This window comes from Theropithecus gelada, chromosome 6 (assembly GCF_003255815.1).
Source record: "Theropithecus gelada isolate Dixy chromosome 6, Tgel_1.0, whole genome shotgun sequence".
NCBI lineage: Eukaryota > Metazoa > Chordata > Mammalia > Primates > Cercopithecidae > Theropithecus > Theropithecus gelada.
Genome location: NC_037673.1, coordinates 132,575,776 through 132,594,773, shown reverse-complemented (window position 1 = coordinate 132,594,773; position 18,998 = coordinate 132,575,776). Strand labels below are relative to the sequence as shown.

Genomic DNA, 18,998 nt, shown 5'->3' with positions numbered 1-18,998 from the left:
GACTATAACAAATGTACCACTCTGGTGAGGGATGCTGATAATGGAGGAGGCTGCGCCTGTGTGGGAGAAGAGAGTATGTGAGAATTTTCTGTACCTTCCACTTAATTTTGCTGTGAACCAAAAACTGAACTAAAAAATAAAGTCTATTAAGAAAGAAAAGAAAGAAAGAAAGAAAGAAAGAAAGAAAGAAAGAAAGAAAGAAGGAAAGAAGGAAAGAAGGAAAGAAGGAAAGAAGGAAAGAAGGAAAGAAGGAAAGAAGGAAAGAAAGAAAGAAAGAAAGAAAGAAAGAAAGAAAGAAAGAAAGACAACTAAATGAACATTTTCTTTGGGTAAACAGAGGTATATGTTTAAATTTTACATGCCAGAATTGCCTACAGAAAAAGGTTTATAAACAATATAAAATACTGGCCAAACTCATTAATATAAAAGTCAGTATCTCAATTGACACAAAGCATAGAAGAGACACTTGGAAGTTCTACATCCCAGCACCTTTCCTGGAGCCGAAATCAAGCAAACAAATCATGGACCCTCAATTCTCTTTCAAAAAAGGAGGATTATGGCTGCGTGCGGTGGCTCATACCTGTAATCCCAGCACTTTGGGAGGCCAAGGTGGGCAGATCATCTGAGGTCAGGAGTTCAAGACCAACTTGGCCAATATGGTGAAACCCCGTCTCTATTAAAAATACAAAAATTAGCCAGGTGTGGTGGCGCGTGCATATGATAATCCCAGCTATTCGGAGGCTGAGGCAGGAGAATTGTGAGCCGAGATTGTGCCGCCGCATTCAATGCTCGGTGGCAGAGCGAGATTCCGTCTCAAAAAAAAGGGGCAGGAATAAAATAACACTAAGGAAAACGTAAGAGTAATCACATGGTCTATGTATGAAATTTAAAATAATTGGTTAACTTTTTTTTTTTGAGATGGAATTTCGCTCTGTCACCCGTGACTGAGTGCAGTGGCACAATCTCACTGCAACCTCCACCTCCTGGGTTCAAGTGATTCTCCAGCCTCAGTCTCCCAAGCAGGTGGGATTACAAGCACCCACCAGCATGCCCGGCTAATTTTTGTATTTTAGTAGATATGGGATTTCACTATGTTGGCCAGGCTGGTCTTGAACTCCTGAGCCTCAGGTGATCTGCTTGCCTTGGCCTCCCAAAGTGCTGGGATTACAGGAGTGAGCCACTGTGCCCAGCCAACTTTTTTTTTTAATAGAATAGTTTAACTTTTAAAACTCAATTCTGAGTTTTATATGACAAAGAATTCAGATGAGAAGAGAAGAAAATAAATCAATTCTGAGTATTCAATGGCAAAGGATGCAGATGAGAAGGAAGAGAGGAAAATAAACCAATGTAAACCCATAGAGAGAAGTCTTAAGAGCTCAGATTTTAAAGTTCATACATGTAGAGGCCCATAACCAAAGACAGGTACAAATGAGTCGCAGGAAGTTATAAGAATAGCATCAGGAAGACTAGAGCTAAGAACGAGCAGAAGGTTACAGAAAAAAAAAAAAAAATGCTAGGCAAAACTAAAAAGGCGATTTTGGTTAAAAGGAAAAGAAGAACCAGAAAAGCACTGCCTCTGCTCAGGCAGAAGACATATTGTTGCTAACAGGTGGTTCCAGGCATTGCCGTTTAACTTTGATTTTCTTTTTTTCACTTGTCAAAAGGAGAAAATGCACATAATCTGACTGAAATGAGAAGAAATTCTAGTGAAAAAAGATATCTACAAGAGTGAGAAAATGTGAGTATCAAGTTCCAATTAAGGGCTCAGTTGTTTGGCTGACACAAATTATATTCCAATGGACATCTAAACATACAACACTATCAAATGGCACTATGATCTCTGGAAAATCAGGAGAAAAGAAAAGGAAAAAGTTAAGTGGAGTAAATACAGTCCATATTTTCAAAAGGAGAATAAAGTGGAGTAAATACAGTCCATATTTTCAAAAGGAGAATAATCATACTATTTATTGTGTATGGCCTAATGTTGTGTGCCAAGATCATTACATGTATTGTCTCATTTAATCAACATATTAATAATTCCAGTGTATCATACCTATTTATTTTATAAATGAGGAACCTCAGGCTTAGAGACTTAAAAACTACCTATATTGCAAAGCAAATAAGTAGAGAAACAGGAATTCAAATCCAGAAATTCATGTTCTATTTTATCATAAATGAAGGTAGATTTTTATGAATTATAGGCAAATTAACATAATGAGATTTCTTGATAAATTCTAGACATTATATAAACATTAACAAAACTATAAGGGGTCTGGAAATTTAACTGCTCCTAGAAATACAGAGCACTCAGTACAACACACATTCAGTATTATCACAAACATAGAAAACGCATAAAAACACATTGTTTTAAGAAACGTATAAAATAGCAGTACATATTTCTAAACTTGTGACAAACTAAGGAGGTTTAGGTCTCAAAGTGGCATTAAAGCCACAATGACACCATAAAGATATAAAATTTTTCATTTGTCAATTATCAAAAAAACCCAAAAAAACAAAAAAATACAGAACAACCCACAACCCACAATGAGATATCTCTTCATATGCATTAAAATGGTCAATGTCTACAAAATAGAAAACTAGTGCTGGTGACGATGTGAAGAATATGGAACCTGTGTGCACTGTTGCTGAGAATATAAAATGGTACATCCACTGTGGAAAACAGTATGGCTGTTCCTCAAAAAATTATAAATATAATTACCATGTAATCCAGTAATTGCACTTCTGGTATGTACTCAAAAGAAATGAAAGCAGGATATCAAAGAGATAATGTGTATGCACATGTCCACAGTAGTATTATTCACAATAGCCAAAAAGTGAAAGCAATCCAAGTGTCTATCAATGGATGAATAAACAAAATTTGGCATATACATACAATGGAATATTACTCAGCCTTAAAAAGAGATGAAATTCTGACATTGCTACAACATGGATGAGCCCTGAGGAAAAATAAGTCAGTCACAAAAAATAAACAAATATTGTATGATTCCATTCAAATGAAGTACTTACTTAAGGGTGGTTAAAATCATAGGGATTAGAAAGTAGACTGGTGGTTGCCAAGGGCTGGTGGAAAGGGAGAATAGGAAATTTTTATTTAATGGGTATAGTTTCAATTTTACAAGGTGAAAAGAGCTATAGAAATGGATAGTGGTGGGGCCGGGCGCGGTGGCTCAAGCCTGTAATCCCAGCACTTTGGGAGGCCGAGATGGGCGGATCACGAGGTCAGGAGATCAAGACCATCCTGGCTAAAACGGTGAAACCCCGTCTCTACTTAAAAATACAAAAAACTAGCTGGGCGAGGTGGTGGGCGCCTGTAGTCCTAGCTACTCGGGAGGCTGAGGCAGGAGAATGGCGTGAACCCGGGAGGCGGAGCTTGCAGTGAGCTGAAATTCGGCCACTGCACTCCAGCCTGGGCGACAGAGCGAGACTCCGTCTCAAAAAAAAAAAAAAAAAGAAATGGATAGTGGTGATGGTCACACAACATTATAAGTGGATTTAATGCCACTGAACTGTACACTTAAAAACAGTTAAGATGGCAAACTCTATGTTATGTATAGTTTGCCATAATTAAAAAAAAAAAAAAAAAACACAATAAGACTCCATCTCAACAACAAAAAAATTGGCTAAGCATGGTGATGCATGCCTGTAGTCCCAGCTACTCAGGATGCTAAGGCAGAGGAGCACTTGAGCCCTGGAGTTTGAGGCTGCAGTGAGCTATGATCACGCCACTGCACCCCAGTCTGGACATGACAGAGCAAGACTCTGCCTCTAAAATAAATAAATAATTTAAAAATTAAAAACAAAACAAAACAACAAAAACTAGGGAGAAAAACCTTTATAGGAAAGCTTTAGTAATCAAGACTATGAGGTATAGATATATAAGTAAACAGAGTCCTGAAATAAACCCTGGCATTTACAGTCAATTGATTTCTGACAAAGATGTTAATTCAACAAAGAAATGATACTCTTTTCAACAAATGGTAAAGCCAACTGGATTTCTATATGCAAAAAACTTAATGTAGACATTTACCATATACCACACACAAACTTAACTCAAAAGGAACCACTGACCTAATGTAAGAGCTAAAACTATAGAACTTCTAAAATAAAACATAAAATAATATTTTCATGACCTTAGGACAAACAAAAATTTCTTGAATCCAACACCAAAAGCATAATCTAGAAATGAAAAAACTGACAAAATGGAATTCATCAAAATTTAAAGCTATTACACCTCAAAAAGACATCATTAAGAAAATGAAAAGAAATCCACAGACTGAGAGAAAATATTTGCAAATCATATATCTGATAAAGGATTCATATCCAGAATATATAAAAAATTCTTACAACTCAATAAGACAACCCAATGGGCAAAAGATTTAAAATAGACACATCAAAGAAGATACATAAATGGCCAACAAGTACATTTAAAAAATGCTCATCATTACTCATTAGAGAAATGCAAATTAAAACCACAATAAGCACTTGACACCCACTAGAATGGCTATAATTAAAAAGCCAGACAATAACAGGTGTTAGGAGGATGTAGAGAAAATAGAACCCTCATACTTTGCTGGTGAGAATATAAAATGGTACTGCCACTTCAGAGAAGTTTTATAGTTTTCTTAAGTAGTTAAACTTACCATGTTATTCAGCAATTGCACTCCTAGATATCTATCCAAAGAAATAAAACAATGTCCACAAAAAGACTTACATGCGATTTTGTTTGTTTTTTTGAGATGGAGCCTCGCTCTGTTGCTCAGACTGGAGTGCAGTGGCATTATCTCAGCTCACTGCAACCTCAGTCTCCTGGGTTCAAGTGATCCTCCTGTCTCAGCCTCCCGAATAGCTGGGATTACAGGCATCTGCCACCAAGCCCAGCTAATTTTTTATTTTTATTGTATTTTTAGTAGAGACAGGGTTTCACCATATTGGCCAGGCTGGTTTTGAACTCCGGACCTCAAGTGATCCACCCACCTCGGCCTCCCAAAGTGCTAGGATTACAGGTGTGAGCCACTGTGCCTGGCCGCAAATGTTTATAATAATCAAAATATGGAAACAATTCAAATGCCCACTGACTGGTGAATAAATGGGATATATACATATAAAGGAGTACGGTTCAGCAATAAAAAGGAACTATTGATACATGCCACAACATGAATGAACCTTGAAAACATGCTAAGTGAAAGAAGACTACATTATTACATGATTCCAATTATATAAAATGTTCAGAAAAGATAAAATCTACAGGTACAGAAAACAGATTAGAGGATATGTGGAGCTGAGGATAGGAGGATAGACTGCAAATACACAGAGAAACCTTTTTAAAGAGTTATGGAAATGTTCTAAACCTAGACTGTGGTGCAAAGCTTTGTGTATTTACTAAAATCTTTGAATCATACACTTAAAACAGAAAAATTTTAAAGCACATAAATTATACCTCAATAAAGCTGTTTTTAAAAAAGTAGCCAATAAGTTAAAAACAACTACTACCACAAAATAAATGAAGTGAGTACTTCTCTTACCTCTGCTGGATATACTGGGCATAATCTGAGGAATCATATTATTGCTTGTATCCATAGGCTGGGAATTATCTTGACCCATCTGATCATCAGGTGGCATATAGGCAGGAGGAGGTGTATCAGCTAAGAGGAAAAAAATAATAGTTAAAATCTTCATTCTGCTCAAAATTATTACTCTAAAAGCTTTAGAAAATTCTTAAGATTACCAGCAAGCTTCATTACTGAACATCACACACACAAAAATGATGGATACTATCCTAGGGCAAGGGAAAAGGAGAACAGACAGCACACCTAATAGCAATTGAAAACCTACTACAAGTCCCCGTTTATTTAGCCCAGATCCCTGGTAATCCAGGATACAAGGATCAGTCCTAAAATTCAGTAAAACAGAATTCAAGGTCAAGAATTTTGCCTTTATTTTTATGTGTTCAGAGAAACTGCAGCTATTACAAATCAATCTGAAGGACAGATAATCCTCATTTGGGTATATATACATATACTATAGAGACACCTTTAAATTATTAAGATCAGCACATACTGTATATTGTCATTTAAAACTGGAAAGTAAAACTATGTCCCTTCAAAATTTGCCATCAATACTAACAGCAATTGTCTAATGCTTGTGCAACATCCAAACATGGCTGTTGCATCCTATTAAATGGTTAGGTAATTCCCTTAGGAAAATAAATGTTAACCAGAAAATCTTTTGAGTTTCAACACTCATAGTTGAAAATTTTCGCAAAAGCTACAGCTATACTTTTTTGTCTCAGTAACTATAAATAAGAACCGAATTTGTCTTTTATCCCAATGTTTTGTACAGGATGTATTTTGACACAGAACTACAATCAGCACTGAATCTAAGATAAACTATGAAAATTTGTTTTTGAGCAAATTCCTAATAGCAAGTTAAAGAGCTGGCACTTAACTTCTCTTCAAAAGAAAAAACTGTATTACCAACTGATATTTTGCTGCAGTAGAGAAATCACAAAGGATATACTGTAGGTCTTCGAATAATGTTTTGTTCAATATTGTTTTGTTCAGCTGCATTTTGTTATGACATTGATAAGAAAAAAAATCCATTCCCAGCCAGGGACACTGTCTGTGTGAGTCTGAACATTCTCCCCACGTTTGTTTTGAGTTTTCTCTGGTTACCCTAGTTTCCTCTCACATCCCAAACACATGCACATTAGATGAACTGGCATGCATGTCTAAACGGTCCCAGTGTGAGTGCAGGGGTGTGTGAGTGCACTCTGTGATTTAATCATGTCCCTTTCAGGACGGGTCTCCACCTTGTGCTCTGAGTTGCTGGAATGCGCTTTGGCTACCTATGACCGTGAATTAGAATAATTAAGTAAATAACTGTCTTAGTTGTTTTTATTGATCTTTTTTAAATATATGCCCAGCTCACATTTATTTCAATGTTTAATATTAGAAGAATTTTGGGTCTTTATTTATAAATTTAGTGATATTTTTGTGACCAGAAATATACCACAAGAACTTAACACTTGTTTATATCAACTAGCCTATGATAAAACTGGCTTTGTAATATGCTGTTTCAGTTAAAGTCAGTTTTCAAGAAGTTACCAATGACATTAAGTGAGGACTTACTGTAGTTACATATGCAGCTATTACAAATCAGCAGTAGGTGTTCAAATATTTGACAGTGACATAATGATATGTCCATATATGACATGCCATTAACAAAATTTAGGAACTTCACAAAATCTACTTATCTTTCTCCAGTGAAATCAGTTCATCAGTTATCTAACTAAAGATAACAAGGATTCATTTTAAACTTCTAAAGTCTTAAATAATTTGAAAAGCCACACAGTAAAGTTGAAAGAACATAGACTTTAAGAGTTAGACAAACCTGGGTCTGAACCTCTAGTTCTTAGCTCTACCGTAGGTAAGGTACTTAAAAGTTTAAAATTTACTTTAGAATTTCTTTTTCCATCTGTAAAATAGGAATATCTATCTCACACAGTCATTCTGAAGATTAAATTTAATGCCATAGTTTTCATCACAGTATCAGTTATATAAAAGACAATAAATGGTACTGAGTGTCATAAAATATAAGAAAATATTTAAGTCAAATAGGGCTACTTCCATTTTTTAAACATATGGTACTTGGCGAAATAAAACCTAAACTCTTCTGGAAATCAAACAATTACCTAAAAAATAAAGAGTCAGAAACAGCTATACCTTGGCATGTAACAGTTCACCCAGAGGGCCCACAGTAGGAATAACTGTGATTGTTAGGATTTTTTTTTTTTTTTTTTGGTATCAATAAAATAAAGTCTTACCTGGGAGCTGAAATGGACTTCCTGGTCCAGAACTTGCTGGGGAGTTGGGATATGTGCTGCTAGCAGGAGAAGGGGGATAAGGGCTGTTTGGAGATAAGGGAAAAGGAGTGTTGTTGGGCTGGTGGAAAGAATCTGGAAACGTGGCATTTTGTGGCATGTGTGGTTCATTGTGGCTCAGGTTCCTAAACTGAACCAGAAGGCTGTGTTGTGGATTGAATTCATTATGACGAGGCACTAATACTGGAGGTAAGACTGAAAAACAAAAATCAAAAGTCATTTGTCAGGAATGACTAAACATATGCCCCATCCACACTAATGGGTTGGTAGAAAGGATTCATGTAAAGCTAAAACTGTAAACCTATTAAAACAATTTAATTTTAGAAAGGGTTGTTTCATAGAGCCCTGAATCTCTATTTAGATAATAACCGAATCCAAAACTCTGTAAGCATTTAGCCTGCATAAGGTACCCTGGAAGACAGAAAATCCAAAGAAAGATACCATACTCCTGTCCTATGAGATAAAGGATATTAAAAAACAACCATAAAACAGAGAATTTAGCACAATGGGTGTTAAACAGAGGTGAGTGTTCCCAGCTAGCAGAGAATCAAACAAAATACTGTAAGAAAAAAACATACCTGACTGAACCTTAAAGATACAGGAGGATTTCACAGGGGAGTGCTGGGGCTGGGAAGAGGTAGAAAAGCAAGGTGGCAGAGGAGATGAGAAAATCAGCTGGCCTACGTACTGAACAAGGAGTTAAGACTACAGAGTGAAGCTGGAACCTGTTATGTGAATGCCCTAAAAACGTCCACATTTCCAATTATGAACACTTTGATCTTTCTTAGTTGGAAAGATCTCATGTTTTACGTTGCTCAGCATGGTTTTCCATACTGAAAATGGTAATATGCTCTAGGTAAAAGACTTCCAATCAAAATCAGTCTTCTAAATATGATCATAATGAAAATATACACAACAAAGTCTAAACATTTTTAACAGATACATTTTTAAGAGATAAACTTTATTCAAATATTCACTTTCTCTAAAGACCCAAGTGACCAATCACATTCAAATATCTGATTACCTTTCCCTACAGGAAACTGAAACAAACCTGATTCTTCAAACATTTACAATTCATCTCATTAACAACTGTCCTGTATCTATCAATGTAATTTCACTTAGAAAAATCTCAACTTGATTCCGTTATCATTCAGCATCAACAAAATGAGTTTGTTTTTAAGCTACCTAAGTCATACTTCACCTCCCTGAAGTAGGGATGTACCCAACGATTCAGTGTTTCTGTTAAGTCAGTATTCGTGCTATTTTTGTCTATTGTTTCATTTCATTCTACCACATTAGTATACTAAATATGTGGTTAACATCTGACTACAATTGTTTTGTTCTACTGTGTGTTAACAACTGCTATTCCCCTTACACAACGAGGCAGCTGCCACTGGAGAGGAGGGCATTAGGCAGCAAGAATTTCTACATATAGCAGGCTAGCAATCTGAGAGACTTAGTGAGATAACTACTCAGGAATTCAGTTCAGTATGAATTTCTTTGCTTCTTTTTTTTTTTTTTTTTTTAAGAGGCATGCTAAAATTACTGGTTTCTCTTTTACTTGTACATTATCTATGCACATGATTTTAAAAAATTATTTTATATTCATCCAAGATAATGTTAATATGTGGACAGTTTAAAAAAAGACATGCTATTAGAGATTACAACAAAAACTGCAATTCCTAGCCCCCTCCCGTATAGTGTTTCTATAGAAAACAAATTTAAACTCTTAGCCATCTCTTACAACATTTACTTTGTGTACTGCTAAATAATATGCTTATATTGCTACTATTAGTCAAGATATTATTTGTAGACTTGCTCTTAGGGCAAATAAGGCAGCTTTCTTATATTATTCTATCCCACTCCCATCTCCAAAATAGAGTTAAATATAACATTTTGCTTAAATCAATAGCCAGTATTCATATATATGTAATCCATTGCTGAACCAAGTGTACTATGAGTCTACTTTTTCTTGAACGGTGTTTTCACTAACGTTAACCATTGCCTTGTTTCTTCATTTAAGTACATTCCACTAATATTTCCAGAATTCCAACAAATCTGTTAAATGCCTATCATCACTATTTCTTGGATATAACAAATCATCAAATAATTTATATTCACTCCATGTTTTCCCTTGGATCTTCCCTCTTTTTTTTTTTTTTTTGAGACGGAGTCTCGCTCTGTCGCCCAGGCTGGAGTGCATTGGCGCGATCTCCGCTCACTGCAAGCTCCGCCTCCCGGGTTCACGTCATTCTTCTACCTCAGCCTCCCAAGTAGCTGGGACTACAGGCGCCTGCCAACACGCCCGGCTAATTTTTTGTATTTTTAGTAGAGATGGGGTTTCACCATATTAGCCGGGATGGTCTCGATCTCCTGACCTAGTGATCCGCCCACCTCGGCCTCCCAAAGTGCTGGGATTACAGGCGTGAGCCACTGCGCCAGACCGGGATCTTCCATCTTTTTGTTCCAACCTACATTGGTTACTGCTCAAGTCTCCTACAAGTCTGAAATCCTTGGACTTCCCTTCTCTACTGCTCGATCACATTTCCTGGACTTCATCCTCTATTAGTATCCCAAGAGAAAGTAAAAAGTTAAATTTTCTTGACTTCCTGCATGTACAAAAATCTTATTTTTTTTGCTTGTCTGCAGGCAGATAACATTTCCTTCTGAATTTTGAGGGCACTACTTTACTTTCTTCTAGAATCCAGAACTGCACTGAGAAATCCAATATTCTGATTTCTAGTCCTTTATGTTTCCTGTCTTTGCTTTCTGGAAGTTTACAGAATTTTTTTTTTTTTTAATCTATGATACACTAAAATTTCATGTGGGGCTTCTTTTATCCTTTGTTCTGATTATTTGGTCACTGAGTCCTTTCAATTTTCAGTTTGGGGAATTGTTTGATATTATTTCTTGGAAAATTTTCTCTCTGCCATCTTCCTCAATGCTCTATTTCCAGAATATATTATTCTATTAGAATTGATATTTAATTTGAAACTGATTCTGGGCCACTTAATGTTTTAACAAGTACTTTCTAATGTACCAACTCATCTAATCCTCATAACAACCAATTATGTAGGTAGTATTATTCCCATTTTACAATGAGTAAACTAAATCTCAGAAAGGTTAAGGCCTGAGGTAGTATTTGGTAAAACCAGGATTCAAATCCAGAAAGCCTGGCTCCAGAACCCACAGTCCTAATCACTAGACAATACTGTCTATTACATCAGGGGTCCCTAAACACCCCCCTAGTTCATGACCTCTTACGAACCAGGCCATACAGCAGGAGGTGATGGTGACAGTGAGCGAAGCTTCATCTGTATTTCCAGCCACTCCCCATTGCTCTCATTACCACCTGAACTCCACCTCCTGTCAGATCAGTGGCAGCATGATATTCTCATAGGAAAGCAAATCCTATCGCCAACTGCACATGTGAGGGATCTAGGTTGTGTGCTCCTTATGAGAATCTCAAGCCTGATGATCTGTCACTGTCTCCCATCACCCCTGGATGAGACAACCTAGCTGCAGGTAAACAAGCTCAGGGCTCCCACTAATTTGACATTATGGTGAACTGTATAATTATTTCATTATATATTACAATGTAATAATAATAGAAATAAAGTGCACAATAAATATAATGTGCTTGAATCATCCCAAAACCATCCCCCAACCTGTTCAATGAAAAGACTGTCTTCCAAGAAACTGGACCCTGGCGCCAAAAAGCTTAGGGAGCACTGTATTCAACTAAACACCTAGGGCCACCTAGGTTGGCCCTCTCTTTTTCTTATGTTCATTATCTCTTTCCAACTATCCTCCATCTTTTTATCTTTTTGCAAACTTACTCCACTATATTCTAACTGTGTGAGTGTGCCTAAGTTACTTCCCTTTTAAGTCTTCATTTCCTTATCTATAAACCTATAAGTAAACGGAAAGGGGTGTAAAATGTCAGTACCCTTTTCTAACCCCATGAAGGAATCACTATTCCATCAGTGCTCAATAAATATTAATTGCTATCACTGTTACTACTACCACTACCACCACCTTCTACTACTTTATTATACTGGTAATATGAAGTGATCCATTCTGTGTCATAGCTGCTTAATCATGGGGGGTCAGCAAGCTAATCCAGCTGGGTAATCTGTCCCTTCCCCCAAGATGTTTGGACTCAGAGCAAAACATGAGGTCTCTATAGTCTCTTTCCAATAGTTGAACTACTAAAACATGAAATTTTCAGTCATTTAAAAGCATCAGAGCTATGCCCCAGTCTTTTCTATAGAATGCATCATAGCTGAGAAAAATGTATACAAAAAATAAGACACTTTCATTGGCTGGTTGATTATTAGTTACACTTTGGCTATAGGGGAATACATAAAATTCCTAGACTTACTCCTAGCAAACAGCAAGCTTGGGAGTTTTTCAGCCTATACTTCTCTACTAAATCCTCGTATCTTCCTTTCTTCATCAATTCCTTCAGGTTATCAGCTCTCCTTGGACTCAGTAAGAAACTGAGAATCACATCATACCAACTGTCTAAAGTCACTCTAAAGCTCTTAAGTTGAACTTTCCCAGATAGCATAATCACTGCTATCTGCTATCCTTTCTATTAGTCTCCACATCCAATGTTATTTTCAGTCTTTTTACCACACTGGGTTTATATTACCTCCATGTGAAACCCGGATAGACTCTAAGGTGACCACTATGATTCCCACCTCCAGGTATTCAAACCATTGGGTAATTCTCCCTGCTTGAGTATGAGTATGACCTATCACTTCCTTCTAACCAACAGAATACGGCAAAGGTGGCAGGGTGTGTATGATTACATTCCATAAGAATATAACGCCCTTCTTGCCAGAAGACCCTCTCTTTCTTACTGGCTTTGAAGAAGCTGTCATGAAAGTGAACTAGCTATAAAGAAGGCTATGTGAAAGCAACTGAATCTGTCAATAATCACATGGGCTTGGAAGCAGATCCTTCCCTACCTGAGCTTCTGATAAGACCTCGGCCCTAACCAACACCTTGATTACAGTGCCTTGCAAAGGACCCAGCTAAGTGTGACTGGACTCCTCACCCAAAGAAACTGTGAAGTAATAAACATGCATTGTGCTAAGCCACTAAGTTTGTGGCAATTTGTCATGCAGCAATAAATGACTAATGCACTCAGCTAGTAGCTCAGCTTATACCATTCATTACAAAAAAATATTTACTGAGCATCACCTACCAAGTGCCAGATAACAATATACTATTCTAAGCACTAAGGATAGAGTAATGAATGAAATAGGGGAAGACTCTGCTCATGTCAGTCAATAAACAAAATAAATAACTAATACAGAGTCAATTAGTGATGGGGATATTTAAGCAAGGACTGAATGGAATGAGAAAATGTGCCATGGAAAGATCCTGGGGGAGAATAAGTAAACAGCAAGAGTTAAAGCCTGGAAACAGGAGTATGGCAAGTCCAACAAACACAGAACTCTGAGGATAGGTCATACAGAGTCTTACAGAAATCTCTTAAGTGTGACAGCCTTGAAAGTGTTTTCAGTAGGAACTGACATGATTTAGTATGTTTTTAAAAAATCATTCTGGCTGTTGCGTAGAAAACACAATGGGTTAAGGGGAAGAATAGACACAGAAAGACCAATTAGGACACTACTTAAGGTAAGTGATGATGATGATGTACTGTACTAAAGTAGTGGCGTCAGAAATGATGAGAGGTGACACTATCAAGATATATTTTGAAGGTGCAGCAAACAGCATTTGTTCATATTTTAAATACAGGACTTAAGTAGGAAAAATAAAAGATGAACTTGTGGTTTAGGGCATTAGCAATTACATGAATGCTGTTGCCATTCACTTCAACAGGGAAAACCAGAGGAAAAAAATGAAGTTTCGCTTAGACATATTACATTTGATATGTTTAATAAATATTCAAGTGGAAGTGTCAAGTAGGCTACTGGATACACCAGTCTAAAACTCAAGGGAGAAGTTGACTTGACTTCAAAATGTGAGCATCAGCTTATAGACAATCTTAAGACATGTGACAGCATGAAAGCACATAAAGAAAGAATACAAATGGAGAAAGGGTCCATGGACTGACTCCTGTGAAAACAGCAGAATACGCCAGCAAAGAGGGACAAGAACAGTCAGTGAGGTAGGAAGACCAGGGTAGCATACTGTCTTAGGGGCCAAACAGAGAAAAAGTTTTGAGTAGGATTGAAGGAGATCAACTGTATCAAATGCAGTTGAACGGACAGTAAGGTAAGACTGAAAAATGACCCCTTGACCTATAAAAAGGCAGTCACTAGTGATCTTGACAAGTTAAATGGTAGGAAAGAAAGACTAACTAGAGAGGTCACAAGAAAAAAAATGAAACATTAAGATAATATAAACGGAGAATCCTCTAAAAGGACCAGTGGAAACAGTGCAGTGATTGGGGTTGGGTTATGTGAATGGGGTGAAAAGCAGAATTTTTTTTAAGTTTTATTTTAGGATGGGTAGTATCATGGCATGCCTGTATGCTATCAGAAATACTGTGGTAGAAAGGGAAAATAATGCTGGAGAGAAGGATGATAACTGTAGGAACAAAGTTCTTTATTTGACAAAAAGGAATGGGATATAGTACACACTTGGAGCTTAGACTTTAAATAAAACTGAGACAGGTCATCCACAGGAAAAGGCAGAGTAGATATATGGGTGCTTACAGTGAATAATGAATTGCATCACCTGCATATAAACAGCTAAACTCAAAATCCAATAGTCCTTCCAAGATTAGAATATTTAAGATGGAAACACAAAGCTAATATAACATTTTCATTACTAAATCTAGTTACATGCATTATCAGGAAGAGAGGTTTTTTGTTTTTGTTTTTCTAAATTCTTCTCAGGAGTAAGACCTACCTGGACTCTCCACTCTCTTATAGTGGTATGGGTTGATACAAACTTCTTTTTGCTTAGATCCAAAAGGAAATTCACAAATATCCAATGGCTTTAGCTCATGATGACTCTGCAAATCCGGCCAGCGCCAAACACGACAATATATAACATGGGGTAAGCCTTTTCTGTGAGAAACCTGCAGGCGTCCATCTAAAGATCTGGGAATAGTGACACATTTACTCGGCTGTCCTGGACTGCTCAAGGCTTTCTCCAGTTCCTCCATGGCACCCTTTTTCTTTTTTAGCTTCTTCACCAAAGCATCAACTGCCTTTTCTGCCCATTTCTCCTCCTCATCACCTTGTTTCCAGCCCAACAATCGCTTTACTGCTGGACTAGTAAAAGAAAACAAGCTGGCCATTGACGTCATTTGATACAAATCTTCAGAGACCTTCCTGTAACTCAAAGTCACTGGCTACTGAAAGAACAGATCACAGGTGAAACGTCATACACAGGTCCTAAGCGGAAGTTCCAATTAAAAAGGGAGGAGTGACATTTATCTTCACAAATGCCATATGCTTCTTTCATTGGGTCAAGTCCTGAAAGAGAAAGGGGGAAAGGATCCTAGTTTAAAGCAATTCAATTTATATACATTTAAATTAATATAACTGAAAGGTATATTATTATTAAATAAGAACAGAAAAGCATTACGAAGTAAACAAAAAATTGATAAATTTTCTCCAAAAGTTCTGCGACCACTCAATTCCTTCTCCATAATATGAACAAGTAAGACACTGGCAATGTCAAATGATAACCAAAAGCAAAACCAGGTTGCTCTACCCTCCTATGTATTATCCAAAAATAGCTTCTGGACTCCCTTTGATTAGGCCACTAAACCCTAAAACACTCTTCTAAAATTTGATTCGGAAGTACTTTTATTCATTGAAATCCATGTTACATGCTATGTCAGTTTTGAACGTGATTATGTCCTGATCTGAACAGAAGTCTTAAAAGAAATCCAGCTCTTCTCTAAGGTCATTATTCTCTTTAAAAAATGTTTCCCAGACTGAGAAGGTTTGGACAAAAACCATGATACTACTGAAGTCACATTATTAGATGCAGATTGTATTCATGGTTGTATAAGATGTACCAAACCCTGAAATAAATCATAATAACTGCTAGTAAAATGGCAAGTATCTATTTTTAAAACTAAGTATGTTGAGTAAATTTAAAGAGAATAAATTCATTTTAAAAGAGTCAGTTTCTAATTTTATAATTCCTATTGGCTTATTTTAAGTGATACTTAAAGCATATTGGTTAATGAGCCTGCTCCAGGTAAACCACTATTCTGCACCATTAAGAAGTTCCTGATGATGACAGGAGGAAGTGACAGGTACTCCACTGATAAGAGCTGGTAAAAACCAGGCTCAGTGGCGCACACCTATAATCCCAGTTACTCGGGAGAATCACTTGAGCCCAGGAATTCTATCACGTCCAGTCTGAGCAACATAGTGAGACCCCATCTCTAAATAAAGAATAAAAAGAATGTGTAAGATCTCCTGCAGATCACTACACAGCCAACCACAGACAATAAATACCTACTGAAGTAACAAGAATAATGTTTGGAAAAACGGTGTAACAAAAGATGCTTCCTTTCTTGTGCCTAAAATTGCCAAATGCTATAGATCTGTCTTTGAAAAATTCTAGCAACAATATTATTCTGGACTGGGTTGTGTCTTCCCAGCAAAGAATATATGTGCTCAGTTAAAGCCCAGACAATAACATAAAGTAAATAAAGATAATGTAAACACACAGAGTAAATTAAAACTGACATACACTCAACAAATAATTATTGATTCTTTGTTACGTCCCATGTATTGTGAATAGCCATGATGGGGCTTTTTAAAAAAAGTTATGCCAAACAGGGTTTAATCTCAACAGTCGATAGATTCATTCAAAATATACTTACTGAGAGCCTACTAAAGTACCAGATACAGTTCTGGATGCTGATCAACTACTGGCAGCTATCCAGTCTGCTATGCTGGAACCATGGTGGGGAAGGGTACAGGGAAGTAAAGATATCCTCCTTATGTATGGATATGCCTTGTGCCTTGCCTTGCCCAGCCCTATATAGGATGATTTTTGCTAGGCAAACAAAACTGGCCACATTAAACTAGAGAAATAATAACAAAGAGAATGAAAGCATAATTGTCACTAACAGGTCACAGAGTATACAGTGTTATATACCAAACGAACTGTAAGAGGAGCTGACCTCAGTTGCCTCTACATCAAGGATGTATGGTAAAATCCATGTGGGTCAGGAAGTAAAACCATGGTTTGGTTGCCTGAGATGAGATGGGAAATGTCAAAGGCAAAGGCACACAAAAAAATATATATATACATATATATATATATAGGCAGACACAAACAGAGCATTTCCTAGGCTAGATAAGAGACAGGGCTGGCTGACTGATACCTTATTCATGAACACTAGAATACAATGGGGGGCTAGATAGGGTGGTGTACATATGTGTGACAGAGTATGTGTATGAGCAACAGAGAGACAGTTAAGGAAGAGGGAGAAAAAAAAGAAAGCAGCTTCAAGACCAGAATTCAGAATACAATATTATACATGATCAGGCCCTTGGCTTCTCCTTACTCATGTCTTAACCATTATCCTACCTAATTGCATTTAACCACACTTGACTTCTTTCAATTTCTCAAGTATTCTAAGGTTATTTCTACCTGAGGCCTTTGCATCTGATGTTCCCTCCCCTGAAATTCTCTTCTCCTGTAACTTAACGCAGTATACTCACTCAAATTAATTCAGTTGTTCAAAGGTCACCTCCTGAAAGAGGAATTCCCTGACCACTTGACTGAAAATGGCATGACAGCCCATTCTCACAATATTCGCTATCCTCAACCCTGTTCATTTTTTATAGCATTTACCCTAATCTGATATTACATTATCAATTTTATTTACTTTATGTTTTCCCCAATGACATGTTAGTATGCAGGTGGCCTCATCTGCCCTCAAAACCACTGGATGCCCTGGACCTAGAATAGTGTCCATTTATCAAATAAATGAGTAAAAAAAGCAATTTGTAAAAATACATATATACCTTTCTAAGGATGTCTATATCAAACTTAAAACAAAAAAATTGTTATTTATGGATATCTATGATATGAAAGAATAAAAATATGCCTGAAAATGAAACACACCAGACTCAGCCTCCCAAGTTGATGGCATTAAAGGCTTGAGCCACTGTGCCCACCAGATTCTGTTCTTTACTAGTATCACTTTTTCAAAGCCTATTAACTTTTCTGTAAAATAGAGATGATGGTTCCTAAGTCACAGAAATGTTGAAGTAATAAATAATGTCTATCTAACACAAGCTTTACAAACTCAACCATACTATTCAAACATTAATTATAATCATTAGTATTCAGACAGAAGAAGAACCAAGACTTAAGAGACTGGCTAGGTCTAGTCATAATCTAACCTTGCCCACTACTCTTCCACTAGACACACCTTCTGATCCAATCCAAATCCCTGCCCCTCTGCCCATCTGTGTCTTCCAAGAGAAATCTTAGTCATTCTTACTGATGGGCTCCAATCTATCCCCTTTTGTGAAGACTTCCTCTACCACCCCTTGCTGAAGAGGCTATAGTCATTGAACATTTATAATAAAAACTAATTAATAAGACATAAATAATATCCTAACTTCCCAAATACAGTACAAAATCCTCCTAAGAAGTAGTCTTCAGCACCTGGACCATTCCATGTGCCATAACACACACTATGATACTTAATGAATGGTCACTGATTTTTCTATTAACTGTATCTTGAAATTAGAGATAACTTCAAATTTTAAACCCATGTTGACTAAGATCATGATAAAATGAGAATTCTACCCACAGAATTAAAAACACTCATAAGGCAGCTTTGTCAGTAGAGATGGTGGTAAACTCCACTGGGAAAAGGTCATGACTGGAGATACAAGTTTAGCCAGGTAAAGATGAGAAACAGATTTAAGATTTTGCACAAAGAGCTGAAACAAATATATATATATGTTTTCAACAGTGAAAAGAACAGTAAGTAAACACCTAAATATTAGGAAGCATTCACTGTTAGGAAAGAGTTTCCTGATAATGAGTTACTGATAGTGCATTATTAAAAAGATAGAACTAGATACAATGGTACTGCAAAAGATTAAACATATGGGAGAGTTTA

General features: G+C 36.7%; 1 protein-coding gene across 6 annotated transcripts in view; it reads right to left on the bottom strand.

The window, feature by feature from the left end:
* The window catches only part of SMAD5 (SMAD family member 5), a 49,712-nt gene that overhangs the window by 14,425 nt on the left and 16,289 nt on the right, over positions 1-18,998 (bottom strand). For 5 of the 6 annotated variants that reach the window (XM_025388020.1, XM_025388021.1, XM_025388019.1 and 2 more), the window contains 3 exons: positions 14,792-15,363; positions 7,844-8,095; positions 5,544-5,663 (listed from right to left, as the gene is read on the bottom strand). In XM_025388020.1, the coding sequence (XP_025243805.1) occupies positions 5,544-5,663; positions 7,844-8,095; positions 14,792-15,194 (775 nt within the window). In that variant the 5' untranslated portion in view covers positions 15,195-15,363. Of the gene's footprint in view, positions 1-5,543; positions 5,664-7,843; positions 8,096-14,791; positions 15,364-16,205; positions 16,290-18,998 lie in introns of all 6 variants that reach the window. The other variant, XM_025388024.1, reaches the window with a different exon arrangement.